At 37.1% G+C, this 14415-nt stretch overlaps 2 protein-coding genes across 2 annotated transcripts; both read right to left on the bottom strand.

Annotated features, from left to right (window-relative positions):
- Positions 1-799: 799 nt before the first annotated feature.
- LOC104983516 (olfactory receptor 7A17-like) lies at positions 800-1762 on the bottom strand. The gene has a single exon (XM_010832944.1). It carries the CDS (start codon positions 1760-1762, stop codon positions 800-802), a length of 963 nt encoding a protein of 320 aa, XP_010831246.1.
- Positions 1763-12749: 10987 nt separating this feature from the next.
- On the bottom strand, positions 12750-13748 carry LOC104983515 (olfactory receptor 7A10-like). Its single transcript, XM_010832943.1, has one exon. It carries the CDS (start codon positions 13746-13748, stop codon positions 12750-12752), a length of 999 nt encoding a protein of 332 aa, XP_010831245.1.
- Between the last annotated feature and the right edge of the window lie 667 nt (positions 13749-14415).

Here is a 14415-nt window from a genome sequence, read left to right as displayed (position 1 = left end):
TAATGTTCTCCATATCTCCTATTTCTTTTACTTTCCATATGCATGAAATATCTTTTCAGCCCTTTTACTATCATTCTTTGTGGTTCTTTAGCTCTGAAGTGAGTTTCTTGTAAAAAGCATAGAGAAGATAGAAGTCTTATTTTTTTTTAACTCAATCAGCCACCCTATGTCTTTAATTGAAACATTTAGCTCATTGGCATTTAAAATATTAATGATAAATATATGCTTATTGACACTTTGTTATCAATTTCCCAGTATTTGTAGTTCTTTTGAAAATATTTGAGATAATACATATGTCATGGGGCTTCCCCAATGGCTCAGTGGTAAAGAAGCTGCCTGCAATGCAGGAGACGTGAATTCAATGCCTGGGTTGGGAAGATCCCCTGGTGGAGGGCAGGACAACCCACTCCAGTATACTCACCTGGAGAATCCATCATTGTGGTCCATGGGGTCACAAAGAGTGGGACACAGCTGAAGAAACTGAGCATGCATGCATGTGCATATATCATCTGAGATGAAATTATTCATAAATAATCCATGTAGCACCGTGAAATTAACCAGACTTTCAAAGTCTTTCTGTTCTTAGGCTAGGAAAAACTTTTTGAAAATAGGAAAGTGGATAATGGGGATAACTGTCTTTTCATCAGAGAGAGGAAAAAGCTTCAAAAAGTGAGTGCACAATTTTTTAAAGTGTAAAAGTCAAAGAAACAAATTCCAGGAAATGAATAGAAAAAGCAAGCTCAACATCCACAATCTAATCAAAGAATAGGAGTTTTTGTTCCAAAGCTTGAGGTCTTCTTCAAGGATGTTTCTTCAAACCCAGAACAATTTCCCTTTTTATGTGAATGACTCTTTTCAGAGCTCTTTTTATGTCTTTGTTTCTGAGACTGTAGATGAAGGGGTTCAGCATGGGTGTGACCACGGTGTACATCACAGAAGCTGTTGCACTTGAATGAGAGTTGTGGGGAGCAGTAGCAGAGCTAAGGTACACTCCTAGGCTTGAACAATAATATAAGAAGACAACTGAGAGGTGAGATGCACAGATGGAGACTGCTTTATATTTCCCCTGAGGTGATGAGATTCCATGTATGGAGAACATTATCTTAGAGTAAGAGTAAAGGATACCAGCCAGGGGACCACCACCCAACAGCACTGCTGTAAAATACATAATGGTATCATTAAGAAGCGTATCATCACAGGCAAGTTGGACAATCTGCTTGATTTCACAGAAAAAGTGAGGGATTTTCAAATCTGTACAGAAAGACAGCCGTAACACAAGTAAGGTTTCTAACAAGGAAAGCAGGGTACTAATGAGCCAGGATAACAGAACCAAAAGTCCACAGAGTCGAGGGTTCATGATGACTGTGTAGTGCAGGGGGTGGCAGATGGCCACATACCGGTCGTAGGCCATCACGGTCAGAAGAAAATCATCCAACATTGCAAACAGCATGTACAAATACATCTGACTGATGCAGCCTTCATAGGATATAGCTTTTCTCTGGCTCTGTATATTAATTAGCATCTTTAGGATTGTTGTGGTGGTGAAACAGATGTCTACAAAGGACAGGTTGGAGAGGAAGAAGTACATGGGGGTGTGGAGGTGGGAGTCTGAACTGACAGCCAGGATGATGAGCAGGTTTCCAAACCCAGTGATCAGGTACATTAAGAGGAAAAGCCCAAATATGAGGGGCTGTAGCTCTGGTTTCATTGATAATCCCTGAAGAAGAAATTCTGAATCTTGTGTATCATTTCCTGGTATCATGTTGTGGTGTTGATGACTAGGAATGAAAAAAAAATAGCGTGAATTATTTTTACCCAAATGGGCATTATTCATTTGAAAATGCTGCAATTACATCTATATCTATCTCTACCTACCTACCTACCTATCTATCTATTCATCCATCTTTTCATCTGTATTTTTAATGAATCCTCACTTTTAAAGGATGTTTTGTAACATCTTTGACTAGAAATTCTGTTAGAGAGAGAGGCATAATACTGACCTAAGTGGAAAAGACAGATCTACAGTGCTAAGGTAGTCCCAGTTAGATTATGATGTGCAGAAAGCTTTCAGATTTTCTCTCAAGGGATCATGCATTACACAGTTTTAATGAGAAATATTTTTATCCATTTGAGGAATATATGCTGAATACTAGCCATTTTCTAGATTTAAATTCTAAGAAAGAAAAGCCAAAAAATAATAATAAAAAATATAAGCACATAAATATCTTATGTCATGCCACATGGTGACAGATTCTATGAATAGTGTAAAAAAGTGTAAAAACAGTGGATGAGGGTGCTTTTTTTTTAAACTGAGAGTTCAAGAAGACCTAAAAATGGAGAACATAAAGTTCTACTAAATGTTGTTAAGATATATCCATCTAAAATAGAGGAACTGACATACATAAAGCAAGTATTAGGAGACCTAAATGGAGAAATTGGCAGCAGCACAATAATACAGGAGGACTTTGACACTTCTTCTACATCCAAAAAAACATCTATTTCTGCTTTATTGACTATGTCAAAGCCTTTGACTGTGTGGATCACAATAAACTGTGGAAAATTCTTCAAGAGATGGGAATACCAGACCATCTGACCTGCCTCTTGAGAAACCTATATGCAGGTCAGGAAGCAAGAGTTAGAACATGGAAAAACAGACTAGTTCCAAATAGGAAAAGGAGTACGTCAAGGCTGTATATTGTCACCCTGCTTATTTAATTTCTATGCAGAGTACATCATGAGAAACGCTGGACTGGAAGAACCACAAGATGGAATCAAGATTGCCAGGAGAAATATCAATAACCTCAGATATGCAGATGGCCCCACCCTTATGGCAGAAAGTGAAGAGGAACTAAAAAGCCTCTTGATGAGAGTGAAAGAGGAGAGTGAAAAAGTCGGCTTAAAGCTCAACAATCAGAAAACGAAGATCATGGCATCTGGTCCCATCACTTCACGGGAAATAGATGGGGAAACAGTGGAAACAGTGTCAGACTTTATTTTGGGAGGCTACAAAATCACTGCAGATGGTGGCTGAAGCCATGAAATTAAAAGATGCTTACTCCTTGGAAGAAAAGTTATGACCAACCTAGATAGAATATTGAAAAGCAGAGACATTACTTTGCCAACAAAGGTCCGTCTAGTCAAGACTATGGTTTTTCCAATGGTCATGCATGGATGTGAGAGTTGGACTGTGAAGAAAGCTGAGTGCCAAAGAAATGGTGCTTTTGAGCTGTGGTGTTGAAGAAGACTCTTGAGAATCCCTTGGACTGCAAGGAGATCCAACCAGTCCATTCTGAAAGAGATCAACCCTGGGTGTTCTTTGGAAGGAATGATACTAAAGCTGAAACTCCAGTACTTTGGCCACCTCATGTGAAGAGTTGACTCATTGGAAAAGACTCTAATGCTGGGAGGGATTGAGGGCAAGGGGAGAAGGGGACGACAGAGGATGGCATCACTGACTCGATGGACATGAGTCTGAGTGAACTCTGGGAGATGGTGATGGACAGGGAGGCCTGGCGTGCTGCGATTCATGGGGTCGCAAAGAGTCAGACACGACTGAATGACTGAACTGAACTGAAGTTACATCACTGCATAGCTCATTGAGACAGAAAATCAACAAGAAACAACAGCCTTACGTTTTCACTAGGCCAGATGGACATTATAGATTTGTACAGAACATTCCATCCAAATACAGAAAAATATACATTCTTCTCAAGTGCACATGGAACTTTCTCAAGAGTATTGTTTCCCATATGTTGGGAAACAATAGGTCTCAATAAATTCAGAAGACTGAAATTTCATGAGTCATTTTCTGATCACAATGGTATGAAACTACAAATTAACTATAGAAGAGAACTGAAAAAAAATCAAGAATATATGCAGGCTAAACAACATGCTACTGAGCAACTATTGGTCAATTGAGAAATCAAAGGAGTCATTAAGAAAAATATCTGAAGACAAATAAAAATGAAAATGTGGCATGTCTAAATCTCTGAGATGGGCAAAAGAATGAGAGGGAAATTTATAAGAACACAGACCTACCTCAAGATACAAGAATGCTCTCAACAAACAATCTAACTTTATATCTAAAGGAAGCAGAAAAAGAAGAAGATACAGCTCAAATTCAGTAGAAAGAATGAAATAATATAAATCAGAGAAGAAATTAATGAAATAAAAACTATAAAAATAGGAATGATCAGTCATACTAACAGCTGGTTCTTTGAAAAGACAAACAAAATTGGCAAACCTTTACTAGATTCACCAAAAAAATAGAAAGGCAGAAGTCTTTGATTAATAAAATCAGAAATGAAAAAGGAGAAATAGTAATGAATACCTGAGAAATACAAAAGATTATGTACAACTATAAGTCCACAAATTGGACAACCTAGAAAACATGAACAGAATCTTAGAATTATATGACATTTCATAACTGAATCATTAGAGGATAGAACATTTGAATAGACCTATCATTTAGTACAGACATTCAAGTCAATGTGTGGCAAAAGCAATACAATATTGTAAAGTAAAATAAATAAATTACTTATATTAAAAAGAAAGTACAGATATTAAAACAGTAACCAAAAAGCTCCCCCAGATTGAAAGTTCTGGACCAGACAGCTTCAGGGGTGAATTCTTTGAAACACTACTTATCGTCCCCAAACTCTTCCAAAAATTAAAAGAGAAAAAAACCATCCTTAATAACTTCATGAGACCAAATTTACCCTGATTCCTAAACCAAACTAGAACAACAACAAGAGCAAAAAAATGTAGTGCAATAGATCTGAAGGGCATAGAGCAAAAAGCCTCAATGAAATATTAACAAAAGAATACAACAATTCTTAAAAGGACCACACACCATAAAAAAGTGTAGTCAAGTGGTTTATGTTTCTGGAATGCAAGGATGTTTTAACATCTGTAAATTAACATGGAAAACAGCAATAATGAAGAATAAATATCATGTGATCAGTTCAGTAGATCCAGAAAAAGATGCTGATGTTGAAAGAGAGTTCAAAAGATTCATAAAAACTTTAACCATATAAATTCTCAATAAAGTGGGTATAGAGGGAATTTATCTCAACATAATAAAACCCATATATGACAAACTCACTGCTAACATCATAATCAATGTTGAAAAACTAGATGCGATCTCTCTAAGATTAGAAACATGACAAAGGTACCCACTCTTCCTATTATTATTCAATATAGTATTGGAGTCCTAGCCAGTGTAATGAGGCAAGAAAATAAATAAAATACATTTTTTTTTGGAATTGGAAAGGAAGTAAATCTACCATAAATCACAGATGACATAAATTTTTGAGTAGGAAACTCTAAAGATCCCACTAAATACTATTAGAAATAACAAATGAATACTATGAAGTTACAAGTATAAAATCAATATAAAAAACTACAATGTTTATAAACAATAATGATGAAATAGCAGGAAAAAATAAAGTCAAATACAAACCCACTTACAATTGCAACAAGAGAATAAAATTTTAATTCCTAACAACAACAAAAAAATCAACTCAAAATGGGTTAAACTAATGAATGCAAGACCTGAGAAATCATAAAACTTCTAGAAGAAGACAAAAGCAATACACTCTTTTGCAATATATTGTTAGATAATTCCAAGGCAGAAAAAAAAAACAAACAAACAAAAATAATCTAATGGGATTACATTAATTAATCTGCTCAGCAAGGCAAAACATTAATAAAATGAAAAGACAACCTACTAAATGGGAGATAATTGTCACCAATAATGTATCAGATAAGGGGTTCATACCCATTGTTTATAAAGAACTCATATAAGTCAGCAATGAAACTACAAACAACCTAATTCAAAAGTGGGCAGAAGAGCTGAATAGACGTTTTCTCCAAAGAAGACATACAAATGACCAGCAGGCACAGGAAAAAATGTCCAACCTCACTAATTTTTAGTGAAATGCAAAGCAAAACCAAAATGAGATATCACCTCTGGCCCATTAGGAGGACTATTAATCAAAAAGTCTAGAAATACTGTGTTAAACAGGATGAAGACCACAGGTAACCCTTATGCACTGTTGGTAGGAATATAAATTAGTGGTGTCACTATTGAAAAACAGTGTGGAAGTTCCTCAAAATTTAAAAATAACACTGACATATCATCCAAAAATTCCACTTTTGAATATTTTACCCACACCTCCCAAAAGTCCCACTAAATTGAAAAGAGGTATGCACACCAATGTTCATTGCGGTATTATTGAAAACAACTAAAATATGGAAGCAGCCATTTATAGATGAATGGATAAAGAAGATGTGGTAGGTGTCCACCATGGAATACTATTCAGGCAAAATAAGTCTTACCATTTTTGACAGATGTTCATCTAAACTAGGAGGTATGATGGAAGGAAATAGCTCTAACAAACACTTAGATACAGAGAACACAGTAGTTGTCGCAGGGAGCATTGGGGGCAGACAAAATGGGTAAATAGTGACAACTGTGTAGTGAAGGATGGAAACTGAACTTTTGGTGGTGAGCACACTGTAGTAGAAGTCAAAATATAATATTCACATGAAACTTATGCAAAGTTTTAAACCAATGTTACCTCAGTAAGTAAAAGAATATAGAAATAATACCCAAATTCCAGTTGTTAAGCCTCCCGTGGATATGTAAACATGAAGATCCATATTTATATGACCATTTTGTGTCCTGTATTTAAGAAAATATAAAAGTCAATTTAAAAACAGAGGAGAGACCTACACATCAGTAGGTGAAAAGATCTAGAATACTCACGTGGTTCCTGAGAAATTGTGATGAGAAAAAAAAATTTTATTGGTTCTGGCAATATTTGAACCCTAGTTATATCTCGTCAATGCCCAGAATATCTAATAAAACAGGAAAAACATACACACAATTTAGTCTCCAGAAAAACAAACAACATTTTACAATGTTATGATCCTTTACTGATTAAATATTCCATTATAATAATGATCATAGGAAATAAATTCTCAATTTAAAACAGAAAATATACAGGGTACAACAACCATTGTACATTTAAAAAATTGAAATGGTGAAATATTTTTTAAAATGATACCATATGAAAAGACTCTGGGCACTTGAAAACTGAGTTTTGAATCTCTGATGTACCACATATTAGTTTTTTTTTTTTTGTCATGGGGGGTCAATGGAACCATTATAAATGCTAACGTTCTCTTTTACATAGTAAAAGAGTAGTATACACTGTCTGGAGGTGCTCGACAGATTTATTCAATAAGTAAATAGAGTAGTTCCTTCCTGTTAACAAATGAATGGTTATCACTGCCAATGAGATGAATTAGATTTTTTCCCTACATTTCAAGTGTCACTGTTGCTTCCCCACCTCTCAGTAATGAAATAGTTGTAAAGTAGAGCTTGTTAGCATAACTCTTTTTCATATTAGGTACAATTTGTAATCCATATGGATATCCAACATGAGGGACATCTATGCAAACAAATATTCACCTCCCTTAGTCTGTTTCTAATCAACACACAAACATACTCAAACATAAACAGGATACATGGACAAACATGAAAATAAAAGATGCAAAACATGAAAATATTTACAAAATATGCAACCAACAAAGGATTAGTCTACAAAATTTGATAACAGTTCGTGTGGCTCAATATCATAAAACAAACTATCTAATAAAAAAATGAGTCTTTCTAGTAAATAAATGCTCAAATACATCCCATCTTAAGCATTTAAAAACTGCCTTTAGTTCACTGCACAAGACTCTGAACCTAATATTCTATAATACAACTCCCCTTAACCGTAAATATCCTCAGCCATGTTCTAATTTTACGGGAACTACACTATGCCTTGAATTCCTTCTTCATTCTCATTAAGCTGAACTTTATATTCCATGAGTTAGCTGCAACAATACTCCTTGTATTTCTAAGTTCAGAAGACACTTCTCTTTTTACTACATTAAGTGAATTAATTCTAGGTTAATTAGTCTCTCTAGTATAGTCACATGGCAAGCTCTTGTCTCAGGGCTAGAGTGGTCTGGTTCTTGTGTGAGCTTAGGTAAAATTTTTTGGGTTCATTTCTCTCTGAACCTTTTTTCTCACCTACTTATTGAGTTCTCAGATGTACCTGGATAATGTCTCTAAGAGAAAAATCTCTATGTGGACGTCTGAATTGCTGTCTGGACGATCAGCAATGGAGATAGAAGCTCTTTTTCAAACAAGCCAGCAGGAAGGAGCAAAGCATTGGTTCCTGAGCTATGATAAGACTCCAAAAGCAACAATCAAGTACTCTCCAGCACCAGGAATGCACACACTAAGCAATTACAGCAGAGGAGACAGTTATAGCTCCCTAGGCTGCTCCTTAGGCACCGTTTCCATTGTTGCCCCAACTTCTGAGTTTATAATTTCCCTGTGGGACACTGATCTGAACAAAAAGAAAATTATTCCTATTGAGTCTCTGTTCCCAAGAGACCAGATTAGTAGAAATCAGGTGAATCCAGTCTATTCTTAGTTCTCCATGAACTCTTCTGCCTTCCAGAAGTCTCACCTCATTACATCTTATCTCAAACTTGATCTAACATTTTCTCCAAACCTGAGGATGATAACCTGTGTTTACTAGGTCCCATGGAGTTTCAAAGCATTGACTTGTGAGGGGATGTTTCCCAACAACTCTAGAAAATTAGTAGTCCCCTCTTCAACAAAAAATCTATACATACATAAATGAACCAAATGTAAAACAGCTAGTTGGTTAAAACACACACACACACACACACACACACACACACACACACAAAAATCCGTTTTGCTTTTTTTAATGAGTGTGAAGAAAAATGGCAATAGAAATACTATGACATCATTATACAAAAGGAAAGGACTCCCATAGACAAATTATGATGGAGAAAGTACATATCTAACAAACTCACAAATATATTCACCTTCACAGATAATGAAATAATTTGAAAGTAAAGGTCATTACCATGTCTGGTTTGATATATTATATAATTTTCTTTCATGTGAATACCCACACTGAGAGGATACCATGAGAAATATATCTAATGAAATGTTATTGCAAGAGAATCCTTTCAAGAATTCTTTGGTCTGTGTTTCTCATTAATATACAGTCAAGTATGCACCATCTTTTAAAATAAAAAGAATGCCATCACTTCACTGTGCATTCCCTCCTCTTCTAATAAGGATATTTCTCTACACCAGTTAATTACAACTTATTTTCCACTTGGACTTATTTTCCACTTTTACCAGAAGCACTTTACATCTCCCAATCTATCCTCTAGTTGGGCTTCCAAGGTGGCTCTAGTGGTAAAAAAGCCTCCTGCCAATGCAGGAGGTGTAAGAGATGCAGGTTCGATACTTAGGTCGGGAAGATCTCCTGGGGAGGGCATGGCAACCCACTCCAGCATTCTCTTGGACAGAGGAGCCTGGCGGGCTACATTCTGCAGGGTCAAAAGAGTCAGACACGACTGAAGTGACTTAACACACACTTCAATTTAATTTTCAACATTGACCTTGCTTTGCTGAGTACAGTATTCACTTCATTTTTAGGCATCATAAGTAAATTAATTAATGAATGAGGCAAACAAGCAACCAATCACAGTGATTGGGGGCCATAGTTCAGGGAGGATTGGCTCAGGTAAGTATTCTTGGTTTTCCTTCTCTCTGATTCACTCCTAAAATGTTTACGGGGCTTTCAGACTCAAGGATTGTGATCTCTGAGAGAGCAGTCTCCAGGAAGAATCACAAATTCCCACTGGATGGTTGATGGTAGAGATTGAAATCTTCCCCCTGGAAAGATGACAGGAAGGAGTGAAATGCCAGTCTCTGAGACAGGCTTTGAACACCCAAAAGAAACAATGGTGTCCCATTAAGCCCTGAATTTGCAACTATGAAGAATTTTGCTCCCTATATCTGTTTGTTGGGCACATATTCCTCCTGTTACTCCAGATTATAAGTACAGATGTTCACTTCACTCTTCTTTCCCCACTTTGAGGTGTCTCCCTTCTCACTTGAGGTAGAGGAGATGGGAGTCATACGAAATTTTCTTTCCTTACCCTGTTCAATGGGATTCCCAGGTGGCACTGATTTCTTTGGTGGTTAAAAAGGTAAGAATCTGCCTGCAATGCAGGAGACCTGGATTCATTCCCTGGTTGGGAAGATCCCCTGAGAGTGGAATGGATACAGAGCCCAGTATTCTGACCTGCAGAATTCCCATGGATAGGGGAGCCTGGCTGCCTACAGTCCACGGGGTCTCAAAGAGTCAGACACTGAGCAACTTTCACTTTCACTCCCACATGTCGCTAGTGGTAAAGAACCCACTGTCAATGCAGGAGACACAAGGGACACCGGGTTCAATCTCTGAGTCGGGAAGATTCCCTGGAGGAGGGCATGGCAACACACTCCAGTATTCTTGACTGGAGAATCCCATGGACAGAGAAGCCTAGCAGTCTACAGTCCATGGGTGCCACAAAGAGTCGGACTCCCATCACTGAGTCAGTGACGCCATCCAACCACTTCATCCTCTATTGACCTCTTCTCCTCCTGCCCTCAGTCTTTCTCAGCATCAGGGGCTTTTCCAATGAGTCAGCTCTTCACATCAGGTGACCAAAGTATTGGACCTTTAGCATCAGTCCTCCCATGAATATTCAGGGCTGATTTTCTTTAGGATGGACTGGTTTGATCTCCTTGCAGTCCAAGGGACTCTCAAATAAAACAACATAAAAAAAAAAAAAAAAAAAAGAGTCTTCTCCAGTACCACAGTTCAAAAGCATCAATTCTTTGGTCCTCAATCTCATTTAAGACAACTTACTTATGACAACTCATTTTTTTCTGTAAATTACGTTAACCTAGATATAGAAATGGATGAACTGTCCATAGTTTGGTTTTAGAGAGATGAGCACTACACCCAGGCACAGGATCATGGGTGAGCCTTAGAAGTACTGTATAGAGCTGTTGCTGTTGCTGCTACTAAGTTCCTTCAGTCGTGTCTGATTCTGTGCAACCCCATTGACGGCAGCCCACCAGGCTCCTCTGTCCCTGGGATTCTCCAGGCAAGAATACTGGAGTGGGTTGCCATTTCCTTCTCCAACTATATAGAGACTGCAAGCTAATTACAGAAACTGGCAGCTAATTACAGACTCACAAGAAATCTAGTATAACTTGGAACAACTCCAAACCATACCATCCCATTTGATAATAAATACATTATGTTTTAATATTTTATTTTATGATGGATGGTTACTCAGCCTGCTAACAAATATAATCATCAGTGGAACGATATTTAGAGCAAAGATAATAATCTATTGCTTGTTATATTTCACTGTGTTCTAACATTTGCAAATGGCATTTTCAATTACTCTCATCCAACGTTTTTCCCCCACACAACTCTATTAAAAAGTGACTTCAGTGCTTGGGGCTGGTGCACTGGGATGACCCAGAGGGATGGTATGGGGAGGGAGGTGGGAGGGGGGTTCAGGATGGGGAACACCTGTACACCCGTGGGGATGCATGTTGATGTATGGCAAAACCAATACAAAATTGTAAAGTAAAAAATAATAATAATAAAAAAATTTTTAAAAAGTGACTTCACTGATGTTCCTTTCCTGATAGGAGAGCTTGCAAGAACATGCATGTTTGTGTACAAAACAGGCTGACCCTAGGTCTTATGTCTATACAGGAAAACACATTCTTATGATTCAGTTTTGATCATGATAGTCGAAGGAATTGCTTTGTGTATGTGAGATAAATAGTGGATGATACTTCCCATTCACTGCTTATTTTGTTTCTGACAACATTTAGGATAGATGCTAAGTTTTATTTAGAACAATGGAAAAAGTGATAGCTGTAGGCATCACCTGAAATTTTTAAGTAGTGTGAGTGAGATAAGTCAATAAGAAAAAATAAAAACAGGTTCATCAATCATCTTATATATTTACACTGATATTCCATACTTTAATGAATGTACATACAGCTTAAAAATAAATGGCATATGTAATAATACAAAGTATCATTTAAAATTTGTTTAATTATATACAATGCCATCTCTGATTCATATTAAATCATATGACTCTGACATAGTTATAATATGGCTAAAGATCATATTAAGTCAATTGATTTATTTCAGTTTCTGTTTCTGTGTAGACTACACTGGCAGATCTGTATTTGATAATCAGCTTTGCTAATGACTATGGTAGGGAATGTGTACATAGAGTCTTATAAGAGAATAGAATCCTATTCAGGAGAATAAAACCTAATGACCTTTTATAAAATAGACTGTTATGTTAAGGTCTGCATTATCAGGAACACCAGTTCAGGCCAAAAAAGGAATGATGGACCCAGAAGTGAAAAATTGTAGTCTCAGGTTTTTCCTCTCCCACAATGTTATAAAATTGAACTCTGTAGTTTAGTTTTTTTTTTTTTTTTTCTGATGAAGTGGTAACTCATGAGTATTCTTTTAGCAAAACTAAGATGCATCACCTGGTATGGTATTTGTCATTTTAAAAGAAATTGTTCTTAATAAACCCAAGCAGTTTCATGAGATAAATGAGAATTTCCAACTTTTTGATATCAAAGTTTGGGGATGAAGTAGGAAAAATAGGAAGAAAGAACAGAAGAAAATAAAAATGGTTGGATATCTGACAGAGTAATTAAGTGAGTAATTAAATTGTGTAGAGTAGTTGGAAAAAAATGAGAATTCTAGGAAATAAATAACAGGGCAACTTATACTTCCAAAGTCTGATTTAAAAAATCACAACTACTTATTCTGAGACTTTGAGATCTGCAATCTTGGGCACTTCTCCAAATCTAGAATAACTGACCTTTTTAGACTTACCATCACAAAGAATCTTTTCAGAGCCCCCTTTATGTCTTTGTTTCTCAGACTGTAGATAAAGGGATTCAGCATGGGTGTGACCACAGTGTACATCACCGAGGCTGTTGCACTTGAGTGTGAGCTGTGGGTAGCAGGAGAGCTAAGGTACACTCCTAGGCTCATACAAAAGAATAAGGAGACGACTGAGAGGTGAGATGCACAGGTGGAAAACGCTTTATACTTCCCCTGAACTGATGAGATTCTGCATATACAGGAAACTATCTTTGAGTAAGAATAAAGGATACCAGCCAGGGGACCACTACCCAGAAGTACAACTGTAAGATACATTACCATATTATTAAGAAAGGTGTCAGAACAGGCAAGTTGGGTTATCTGACTGAGGTCACAAAAAAAGTCAGGGATTTCCACAACAGTGCAAAAAGAAAGCTGTAACAAAATTAAACTTTGTAACAAGGAATTCAGGATACTGATGGTCCAGGACACCAGAACCAGCAGAAAGCAGAGCCGAGGGTTCATAATGACCATATAGTGCAGTGGGTGACAGATGGCCACAAAGCGGTCATAGGCCATCACTGTGAGGAGGAAGATGTCCAACACTGCAGACAGTAGGAAAAAATAAATTTGTGTGATGCAGCCTTCATAGGTTATAACTTTGCTCTGGGTCTGGATGTTCCACAACATCTTTGGGATAGTGGTAGAGGTGAAACAAATGTCTACAAAGGACAGATTGGTGAGAAAGAAGTACATGGGGGTGTGTAGGTGGGCGTCTGAGCTGACTGCCAGGATGATAAGCAGGTTTCCAAACACGGTGATCAGGTACATGGAGAGGAACAGTCCAAATATGAGGGCCTGCAGTTCTGGTTCCTGTGAGAATCCCAGAAGAAGAAACTCTGAAATTTCTGTATCATTCCCCAATTCCATTTAGTAGAGGTGACTGCCTGGAAACAAACAGACAAAAAACAAAAACAAAAACAAATGACATGACTAGTTTTATCTGAAATTGGCATTGTAATAATGTTGAAATTCTACAATTTTGCATTCAAAATTAAAATCCATAATTTTTGTATGAAAATTTCTCCTTCAAGAGATCCCCTGTGCCATCTCTGAGTATCAACTTCTGGCCCATATCTAGCCTCCTCCACAAATGGACATGTATTGGGGAGTTTAGATGAGAAATTCTGACATGTTTTGGGGGAATATAAATTGAGGACTGACCTACTTCTAGATAAAGAGCATACTGTACTGAGAGATAGTTGCTATGAAGAAAGAGATCTAGTATGAAGAAGAAAGTCAATGGGGGTATTATGCTTTATTTTCTTGGGCTCCAAAATCACTGTGGATCATGACTGCACCATGGAATTAAAGGATGCTTGCTCCTTGGAAGAAAAGCTATGACAAACTTAGATAGCATATAAAAAACAGAGACATCACTTTGCTGACAAAGTTTCCTTATAGTCAAAACTATGGTTTCTCCAGTAGTCATGTACAGATGTGAGAGTTTGACTATAAAGAAGGCTAAAGGCCAAAGAATTGATGTTTTTGAACTGTGGTGTTGGAGAAGACTCTTGAGAGTCCCTTGGACTGCAAG

This window comes from Bison bison, unplaced genomic scaffold, assembly GCF_000754665.1.
Source record: "Bison bison bison isolate TAMUID 2011002044 unplaced genomic scaffold, Bison_UMD1.0 scf7180017862966, whole genome shotgun sequence".
In the NCBI taxonomy this organism is placed as follows: Eukaryota; Metazoa; Chordata; class Mammalia; order Artiodactyla; family Bovidae; genus Bison; species Bison bison.
The sequence above is the reverse complement of the archived record's forward strand: the minus strand, read 5'-3'. Positions and strand labels throughout refer to the sequence as shown.